Here is an 11,028-nt window from a genome sequence, read left to right as displayed (position 1 = left end):
GTGGTCTTTTGTTTTAATTGTGGAAGAACATGGATTTGGGGGTATTTTACAGAGTGACTTTGGAATTTTTTTTATCAGGGATTTTTCAGTTTTCAAATACGGAACACCAAAATTCCTACTAGGGAGGCAAGTAGCAGGACCCTGGCAGAGGAGCCTGCTCAGAGATGGCACCTTGGACCCAGCTGCAGGTGGCAGACCTCCTGACCAGTTGGGGCCAGGAGGACATGCTTTGACAGTTCATAGCAGGCCACCACACTGGGAACATCTTCCGGGTGATAGCTGCCCAGATGGCCAGGGAGGGGCACACATGGCAGTAGTGCCGCACAAAGGCCAACTCTGCAACCACAGCCCACTGGCAGCTGGCCCAGAGGGGCAGATGCCTCTACTGGCTGTGCAGTCCCCATCCGGGTCTGGCAGATGCACTGCAGGTCACAGCAGGCAGCAGCCCCCACTGCCAGACTGCTGCAGTGGGTAGAGGGTGCAGGGGACTCTCAGGACTGCTGCAGCAATCCAGCTGAAACAAGGGGTAGTGTCCTCGAGTACCAATTGGCCGGGCCCCAGAAGCTCCTGAGAGCAAGTAGCCCTGAGCTACTGGACAGGGCAGCTTTTTGTACTGATGGGGCCAGGACAGGGCAGCTTTTTACACTGCTGGGACAAGCACAGGTGCTGGCCCCGGGCTCTAGCTCCTCATGGCTGGAGATCCGGGAGGGGCCAGGCAGGGTTATTTTGCCCCAAGTGGCACAACTTGCCCCACACCAAAGTGCATGTCCAGGCACACGTGCTGAGGCAAAAAGCCCCGCCTCAAATTTGCACTGTTTCTATTTGAGCTGCTGCAAGTGCCCATGCCTGCATGTGTGGATGTGCCCCTCCAGTTCATACCCGAGTAATGAGCAGGAGAGGCGAGTGCACCCAGAGCTGGACTATTCTCCTGTGGCAGGAACCCTCATAAAGCCCTGGGAGGGTTCCCATGGTAGGAAAAGAGCCTCCACCATGTGCATTCTTCCCATTCCATCAGAAGGCATGCAGGGAGGTAGGAGACAAATCTCCTGCAGCTGTCTCCTATCCCCCACATCCCCCCTTCATGCCTCCATGCAGGAGAACTGGCTTCCACCCTCCACATGCCTCCCATTCCTATGGAAGGTTTGGGAGCCGGTGGGAGACAGCTGTGCCACAGCTGCAAGGCTGCCCAAACTCTGGCAGCCTTGCAACCAAGGGAGATTCCCAGGAAAAGGGCTCAGGGAGGCTGTCCCCAAACCCTATTCCCACTGCCCAGCTAGGTGGCAGAGGAAGGGATTGCAAGGTCTGTAGGGCTGGGTCCCTGGGTCCAGGGAAGCTGTCTGCAGCCTTTCTTCCCTGCTTCTCCAGCTTTAAATCTAGTCTGTTGACATCCTGTTCTGTGCTGATCTCTAGGGATTGGGATGGCCAAGGATCAGTTGTCTGGTGCCCCTGGCTGGAGAACTCTTCAGCCAGGGCCTGACACTTCAGGGCCCAGCCTAATTTTCTACCAGTAATAATTGTTCATAAACTTTTCCTGGCTGAAATAAACATCTATATGTGGCTTGCCGAAAGTGATATCTGGTACGTTGCTTGTGTTTTGGAATTGTAAAAGCTTTATATGGAGGCTTACAAAGAATACAGCCCTGAACTGCTGACCTCTTTTTTCACGTTTGTGAGATAAGTAAGTTAATACTCTCTGCAAGAATTTGTGTTGAAGATCTTGATAAGACTTTATGTATGTTTTATAAAGAAGAGATTGATAAACCTTCCAGCATTAGAGCAGTATGTGATGTGTACGTTCCAGTCTAGGTGCAGCATATATTTTTTTGTTGGCAGTGGGGCGGGAAGGTTAAGAATTATGTCATAGACTAACATTTTTACGCCTAGCAGTAATGCGTAATAGGCTAATGAACCTTGTGATGCTAGTCTTCATAAAAGACGGGTTAGTAAAATAAGTTTACATTGTCTCAAAGCCGGTCTACTGTTGCACTCATGGTTCAGCTTTCCATGACCACCCTTCTCATCTGTCATGATGAGCTTTTTGTTTTGTATTCTATTTCATTTAATTTCATTTCATATGTTGATTTATGTCTGACAAAGCTGCCCTGAACCGTTGTTGGGAAGGGTAGCGTGTAAGTCTAATAAATGAATATTAATACTATTACATTTCTCGTCATTGTTGTTAACAGATAATTGAAAGCATAGTCAGTGTTTTACAGTAGCAAACAATTTGTGCAACTGAAATGAAGTAAGCTCAGCTAACCATCCAAAGCAGCGCTAATTTAGTCTAACTGCAGTTAAGACTTATTCATCTGGGAAAGAGTTCTGAAACAAATGAAACAATGAGACACTACAGTCTAGTTCGACAGGCAGTGATAGCTTTGCCTGATCAAAATTTGAGTCCTGGAGATATTAAGAAGTCTCCTGTGACCTTTTCCAATCTTCATGCCATGCTTCATATTCTTTCTTTTCCCACTCTTATTATTCCCATGCTTTTAAATGCTGTTCCACTCCAGGCATATTTACATGCATAAGGGACAATAGGATATTGTGGGTGATTTATGCAAGTAACTGAATCATTAAGTAGTGTTTGCATTGTAGAAAATGTTCAGCTTCATGTGCTAAAATATTTAAGTTGCCTGTATTTTTTTTCTTTTTCTTTTTTTTTTTATTATCAAATAGCATGTTTTATTATGTGTCACTTTCAGGGACACCCTGGAGACAGTAGCAGTTTTTAACACTGAATATTTTAGAGCCACAAATTGTGTAGGCAATTCAACAAATGCAGTGGCAATCTGTTGTCCAAACTTCTTTGAAAATTTTGCTCTTGATGTCTTAGAGTCATTCTGAAATGTTGGGAATATAATCTTTAATGTTTTTGTGATGTTAGAACTGAGGAAAACTTTTTCCTCCATTTTTTGTTTTTTTTAGAACTACTCTAGGACTGAAACAAAATAATTAACATTTGATGTTGTGTATCTGCAGTTGAGCTGAATATAATATTTGATGGTTTGGAACATTTCCAGTTTTGGGAGAAAATATTTTTCTGTACTTGAATGCTCTAATGACAGACAGAACACATTTGTATTTACTATTTAAAGCTACTTTGTGTTGGAACAAATTATTTTAAACTGAAGAAAACTGTACATGTCAAGACAGTGATTACCTATCTCATCTGAACCCCTGGCCCCCCCTCCTTCGGGTGCGCTAGAAAAACTTCTAAACCGAAGCTGCTTCTCATTTAGTAGCAGCCTCCATTTAATAGCCAGACGTTTTACCGTGTACATTTTTACCATGGAAGCTGCAGAGTAATTATATTTAATAGAACCTGTCATCTATTGAAAGCCACAAGGGAAGCCAACTAAATTCTAGTAGAAGTCTCATCTTTTAAACAAAGATGAATGCTATTCCAGAGGTGAAGAGGAAATGTTTTTATTTAAGCTTCCTCTGCAAAGAATTTTTACAGTTCTAGTCCATTGCAGGTCTGTATGGAGAACATAAATTTAAGATCACCATTCAAAGTTTCTTCCTCCAGTGTGGACAAACTAGGCACTGCAAGAAATTGAGGGGTTTTTGTTGTACAAGTGTGTCTACATCTGTGTATACATTTGTGTGCACGCACATATGAATGTGTTAATTTTGTAACCAAGTACCTGTCATATAAGAAGGACTCTTTAAAGGTCTAAAGAATGTTTGATGGTTAAGATGAAGACTTGTAGGCAGATGGGTTATTTGAACTAATTCAGTATTCTACCTGTGTGGGGGTTTAATGTTAGTTAAGTAATTTTGCACCTCTGTGCTTTCCCACTGGAAATGTAGTTTGGGGGGGGGGATTAAATGGTTCCCAGGAAAGTTGTTTGGGCTTTGTTTCTGCACTATTTTACAATAGAAGTGTTCCTCAAACATAATGTATAACAAATTTTATTTATTGTTACCAAAGTAAACCAAAGTTCACTTGTATCCTCTTTTCACATGACTTTCCTGTTCTTTTCTAGGTAGAGATAATTGACATTGAAAACGAAGAAAAGAGGTACAGTCTTTTCCTGGAGCTCCTGGAATCGAGTCATAGTCAATCTCAGTTTCAGCATTTGGTTTTACTCCTTCAAGCTTGGCCATCTATGAACAACACAAATAGGTAAGTTTTCTTCAAGAAGTCACCTGATGGAACAGTGTGATGACTTTTGATTTTGAAGTTTGTGAACCTTTCAAACAATCTGCGGTCAGTGCATTCAAACAAATTGGTACAAAAGGAAAATGACCAACTTGAAAAGTACTTTTTTGAGGAAATCCGAGCATATAAATATGCTTATTTTGAACTGAATTCAGACAAGAAATTTCTTCTGAAATGTATTTTGCAGAAGGCACACAGTACTTTTGCTTTTCTCCTTCTGGCTTGAAATAAAATTAACTAGTTTTAATAAAGACCTCTGATGTTTGATTTAGAAGTTGCACACAAAGCCCTAGCTATTGACACCAGGGAAGATGTACAGATAGGAAGAAAAGAGGAAGGTATGAAGTTTTTTTTCCATTGTAATTCTGACTTCCAAAAATTGTCTTGAAGAAGCTGTTCTTTCCGTTGCAGACCACAGAAGGGCATTTCATGCTTTTATACATGTCCAATCAATAGTACTTCTCCAGTCAATACAGCTATCCACACTTCTCATCTCAGAATGCAGTGTGTGGAAAGGAGGGTTGTATGTTGTTGCAGCTTCTGTCTAGAAATAATCAAGTTGGTTTTTTTTCAACTTAATGCCCATTCTAAAGCAATTTAATGGCAGTCCATACTTTAACATTTTTCATTGTATTATGTTTGTACCAGTCCTCTGTCTTCCTTTCCCTTTCTTCACATAGTCAAACGTGATTGCTTCTAGATGTTTCATTTTTGCAATGCTTGGATCGTGACTTCTGAGATTTTAAGAGTCTTTTGCTTCTACATTGTGCCATCAATAGTCATCCAGCCTTCCATCTATCCTTCAAGGAAAGCAATAAAGTTAACTTTTTATGGGCTAGCCAGCAAAGAATATCATCTTTCATCTGTCAACAGTTAGGTGAAAGAGGCTGGTTATTAACTTCCACTTAACTCTGAGTACCTTGTGTCATTGATCACATTCTGTTTGAACTTAAAGAATAGATCCGGCAAAGAGCGTATATAAACGTATTTGTGTGAAAACCTAGGGCATAGCCTCTTGTTGAAAAATATTTATTCTATATGCATAAGGTACCGGTATGTTAAAAACCAGTCTTCAGAAATCATTTACCTTGAAGCCTGCAGTACAGTTGAGATTTCTGAATTGAGAATTAAGCTTGATTTTTTTTTACTGTAGTTTCATGAGCAAAACACGGCATTTGTAAATGCATTAAACATTTATAGAGGGTTACTCTATGGCTTGTCATGAATTATTATACATAGAAATTAAAGTAAAACTCACAAATCTTTAGTGTGTTAAAAATGGAGAGATTCATTCAAAGCACCCAGCCCTGGGCCACACCCCCCAAGCTTGAGTCTGCTGCCTGGCTGGGCTGGACTGCCCAGACCCACCCACTGCAAGTTTGTGCCTCTGATAAATGTGGGGGGGAGAGCTGGAAGAGGAATGGAGCCCCCCCTGCCCAGGTCCTGGCCCACCCGGGCTGGGATCTACCTAGCTGAAGGGCGCCTTGCACCGTGGGGGCTTCCCCCTGCTGGCCTGGGCTGCCCAACTCCACCCACCCCAAGTCAGTGCCTCTGACCAGCAGGGAGGAACAGGGTGCCCCCCACCTTCTGGCCTTCAGCCTGTGCAGGCATCTGCCTGCCTTCTTCAACCAAAGAGCGATCATGAATTCTGTTGACTAACAGTCCAATCTGCGCAGCTTAGAGAAGCCTCAGGCCTCAGACTTCGTGACTGTCTTTACTTAGCCTCTGATTAAACATAAGGATGGCTGCAGTAAGATTAAAAGAATTCTGCTAACTTTTACTTTTATTGCTTTAAACAGTAAACTTGCCAACCTGCCAAGAGCACCTTTATTATTCTTTCTAGGTAATTTTTAAATATGACAACCTAAATGAAATTACAGTCTTTTTGTAACAGAAATGCATTGTAACTGGTATATTGTAGCTAATTAACTTACTGTAATCTAGGAAGGGCTTCTAACTCCCAGTCTTATAATTTTCTATTGTTATGTTTTTGGGTTTTTTGTTTTTTTTTTAAAGAATATCTCTCTGGAGGCTGGTGATTTTTCTAGAAAAAAATGGTCCAAATACCCAAGGATTCCCCTGTCATGTCTCCTTTATCTGTACTAATCTGACCACCAACAGCTATCTGGGCTGCTGCATTAAGTTTGTTGCAGGCCTTCACCTGCTCTCTGCTCTCCTCTTCCAAAGGGAAGAAGCAGAATTAAATACTTAATTGTTACATGTAAATTAGTGTTTGCCATACATGGAATATAAAGCAACTGTACATCACCTTCTCCAGTGTACATTTTGAGATGCTAAAATGGCTGGCTGAGGAGGGAAACATTCTCCATTCCTTCCAACATGTTTTTACTACTCTTTTGTTTCCTGGCTTGTTTGTAAGGTGTGTTCTGTTCATTTTATCCTATATCCTTGATGGGCTCCATCCCAATACTCTCATTTCCCTCTTTTCATAACTAGATTCAGTACAGTAACAAGATATACCCCTTTTGTTTTACCCAGTCCTCTTTGATGCCAAATAGCACAGGAAAGATTTGTGGAGGTGTTGGACAGATTAAATTGTATGTCCTTGGCAACTGAGAGTGGACTAAACTGCATGAGTGTAGAGGGTTGCTTTAGTTCCAGTAATGTTGGCATTTGCACAAATTATATATCTGTATTCATATATGGATATATAGATAGAGATATAAATGTATCTGCACTCACTATAGGTAGGGTGACCATATATCCCAGATTTTAGAGACTGTCTCAGACACTGTCCTTCCCGGCTCTGCTTCTGAGAGCCACAGGGTCGGGACTTAGTTTGTGTGTGTGTGAACGTGCGTCCTGGTGTTCCCCAGTGCTTCCCCCGACCCAGATTTCCTTACCCAATCCTGGCTTTCCCTCCAATTATTTAGTCACCCTAACTGTAAGGCCTAAAAGTAACTGATACCTGGTATTTTGATATGAAGAAATTGCCATCGTTGTGGAGATGAGGAGAGTGGGAGGGGACTGAAATACCAGCCTGACATTTAATTTAAATAGATGAAAATGTGAGAATATTTGTAGTCAATGTAGTTGAACTAGTAATGAGCATGCACAGGGTTTGTAAAAGAGAAGAGGAAGCTTTATTTTCATGTACTTCAACTCCCATCGATGTCACTGGGAGTCTGTCAGTCATATTTGATCCTGATAGCTTTATTTTCAGAACTGCTGAGCTCCTCCAGCTCCAGTGACTTCAATGAGAGTTTCAAGTGTGCGTGCGTGTATTGTTAGGGGGGGAATACAAGAGGAGAGAGCAAATATAGAAATTGCAGTTGTATTAGTAACAAAACATGATGGCCTCTACAGCATAGCATAGACATGTTATTAATCTAAAACCACATAAAATGTCTTTTTCTGACAGTCTTCTTCAAGTGTATAAGTTACTGCCCACAAGCACTGTGCAGTCATACAGGACCTTTTCAAAATTACCAGTTGTTAATTATCAGGAGTTTTGTTCACATTGATGATTACTACTCAGTTGACCCTATATTTAAACCCCAGCTGCTGCATCCTATATCAGTATCACTAGCAAGCTGCAGATTTAGTATCTCATAATAATATTACCAAAAGTAATCCCAGTAAAGAGCTGCTACAACATCTGTAAGTGAGTATTTTATTAAACAAGCTGTTTTACGGGAAAAATGACATTTTATAATACTTGTTACACAGAACAGTTTTCATCTCCTAAAAAATAAAACTTAAGTATGTGATTATTATACCTCTATATGTGTAAAGAATTTACACCCTGTTGTCACAGGATGAATCTTTTGGATACACAAGAGTGTTCTCAAACTAAGCCTGTTTTTTTCTTCTATTTTATGATCTATAAGACTATTGTATTATTGAATATTTTTAGCTAACTCAGTTTTTACTCTCTGTTCTTAACTACTAACACTAATCATTTTTCCACATTGAAGCTCTGTTCCCTCTTTTCCCCTTTCACAAAATGAACAAAAGAGTTAGTGTCCTTTGAAAAATAATCAGCATTTGACTATCTTTGCAAAACTGCAGTGCAAAGCAGGATTCTTTTTGCAAACTTTTGATAATAAAGACTCTTAAATTTTTAACTCCTTTTTATTGCACCCTGCTGCAAAGGCTTTAAATTTCAAAAAAGCATATGGATGTTGACTTTCTAGTTATTGTGCTTTGTAAATCCTATGAAATTCTTCATGGTAATGAAGAACCATTTGGTAACTAGAGGCTGTGTTTTGGGTTAGGGATCCAAAATATCAGAAATGTACTGTCTTTGCTCCTTCCTTGTGGCCTTCCTACCTAAACCTTGGGTCTTATTTTCATTTCAGTGGTCACTGATAAGAGAGCTCAGATTCTTTCATAAACCTTCTCTAGACTGACTGCATATATTCCCTGTTTTCTTTTTCTCTCTTCTCTTTTGCCTGCTACCACTCTATCCTCATTTCTCTGTCTCTTCTTCCTACTTGTATGCCAGTAAGTTGATTGTGTACCACTAGCTTTGGATCACATTTGTTCCTGAAACCGCATTTCTGAAGAGCCCAAGCTACCCTGATAATTCCACAGGCATCAAGGCTCTGTTTGAGTGTAGTTAAGCAGTGTGTTTAGTTTCTTGCATCAGTTTTACTACAGTTTTCAACATTTTGAAAGAAACTCTGAGATGGGGAAAACTATGATCACTGAAAATTATCAGGATTTTGCAGAGCATTCTTTCTATTACAGTTTCTCTCTTGATCTGATGCAAATAGCCTGCTGAGTTTTGAATCGACTCATTTGCTGAATTTGCTGTATGATCTGGCCACAACCAGTCCTAGTTTTCTTTAAAACACATGGCAACATTTTCCATGGAGTTGCTTAGAAATCTCCAGCAGGATTGTCACTGCCTTTCTTTCCCTTGCTTAATTTTACTCCCTCCCTTTATTAAGATGACAGTTCACTGTGCCCAGCTCTCGTGGTTCTATCACAAGAACATGTGGTTCTTTTTCTTTGAGCCACAGCTCCTACAGTCCTCTAAATACACAAGAATCATTAACAGTAAATTTCCAGCACTCACGACTGAGAAGAAAACCTTGGAAATGTGACCTGAGAGTACTAGATGAGTTGAGAAACTGCTAGTCAAAGAAAGGAAATACACTTCAACAGCTAGCCTAGGGAAATTGTGAAATCTCTTTCGTTGGAGATTTTCAGGAAGAGCCTGGAGAGGCATCTGTCTGAGAGAGTTTAATGGCTCATCCTATATCTGTTCAGGGGTTTGGAGTATGGGCCCTGGCAGATGTTACATGTATGGTGCAGTTGTGTTAATCATACTGTAAATTGCAACATGCCACACATTCAACCAATTTATGGTGCCATAAAATGGCAAACCAGCCACAAACATGTTTTGTGTGTAATATAGAACATCTTTGTGACTGTTTATATGGTGCTCTAATTTCCACCTGTGGCATGCATCAGGCTGCATGATGTGACTTTAAATGTCCATGCATTGGAAGCCAATGGACTCCCTCCCATATACACACAGGGACATTTAATGCTGCATTGTACAGCCAGAAGCCAATCTGGAAACCAGAAAACTTCCTTTTGCCCAACAGAAGCTTCTTCACCAGGGCACATTCAGCTGGAGTCTAGAGCTAAATTAATCTAGATGTCCTTTAAGATCCCTTCCACTCCTAATATTCTGTGAACTTTTTACTTTGACTTAATATCAAAATAGTAAATGAAAACAAAACAAAACATGACTTTTGGAAGTTTGAACAACGATAGTCTTGTTTTTCATTTTCACAAACAGCCAGTTTTAAAACCTTCCATTCTCTTTATTACTTTGTGCAATGTATTAACTACTCAGTTTTAGTAAATGTGACTGTGTGTACAGATTGTTATCATGAGCAATACAGCAAAACAAATATATTTTCATGTATCTGAAGATTTTAAGCATTTTAGGTCGTGTAGATAGCAAGAGAGTGAATGTTTTTGTAGTACTTTGGATTTTCAGTGTGAATCCAGAAATTCAATATTTTTCTCATTAATATCAACATGAACGAAAACCTTTTTAGAACTTGCAGAAGGATCTTGTTTGAGGAGCCAGTAGAAGATTTATCAAATTGCAAACACTTAGAAAGGGATCCCCCCCCACAAGAAAAGTTGGTGATGTTGTGCCAAAGAGTCGTATCCATGGTCAGACATCTGAAATTTTTACTTTTCAGCTTCTGTTGATTTTGAAATTAGCTAATATTTATATATCCTATAACAGAATGAAAGTCAAGCAATACATTCTACCAAGTGATGCCAGATTCTTGCTGATTGAATTGCATTGTTCAGGATCTTCCATGTCCCAGAAGACCTTTAACAGTAGATTAAGCACAGCACTTAAGAATATTCTGTAGGAAGGAATGGTTCTGTTGTCCTCACTTCTGCTGGGGATCACTGCTGAGAAGCATACCCAGCTCAGCAATACCTGCTCAGCATGCACCAGAGCCTGGAAATTAGAAAATGCCTTTCAGTCTGGACCACAATACCATTCTCAGACTATTTCTCAGGTGTGCTGCTTCTCATATACTGAAGGCTTCCCTAAACAGGCGAACTGGCTAATTTCTGGTATTTAGCATGTGTGGAATAGAAATGAGAGAGCGTGGAATTTTTATTGGTAGTGGTCCCTAAAAGTTTAGTCATAAAATATTACATGACCATGTAGGTCTCTTATCTCCAACTTATTGAAGTCCCTGACCTTAGGAAGAGCTGGGTGAGGAAGGTAACTAGGAATAAGCCTTAGGAGCAATGGTTTTTAAAAACACATGGAAAAATGTAATGATCCCTTTCCCCCTGCGCCCCTGGTTTCTGTTCACTTTTTTTTTAAGTCTTTCAAAGTTTACGTT

The 11,028-nt window shown here is 40.4% G+C and overlaps 1 protein-coding gene across 1 annotated transcript in view; it reads left to right on the top strand.

Annotated features, from left to right (window-relative positions):
- Positions 1-11,028, top strand: part of NBAS (neuroblastoma amplified sequence) — a 383,345-nt gene that overhangs the window by 346,783 nt on the left and 25,534 nt on the right. The window contains exon 49 of the mRNA XM_025198082.1: positions 3,993-4,132. Within this exon, the coding sequence (XP_025053867.1) occupies positions 3,993-4,132 (140 nt within the window). The remainder of the gene's footprint in view (positions 1-3,992; positions 4,133-11,028) is intronic.

Source organism: Alligator sinensis, unplaced genomic scaffold (genome assembly GCF_000455745.1).
Source record: "Alligator sinensis unplaced genomic scaffold, ASM45574v1 scaffold130_2, whole genome shotgun sequence".
Taxonomy (NCBI): Eukaryota; Metazoa; Chordata; order Crocodylia; family Alligatoridae; genus Alligator; species Alligator sinensis.
This window is presented reverse-complemented; position numbering and strand designations above follow the sequence as displayed.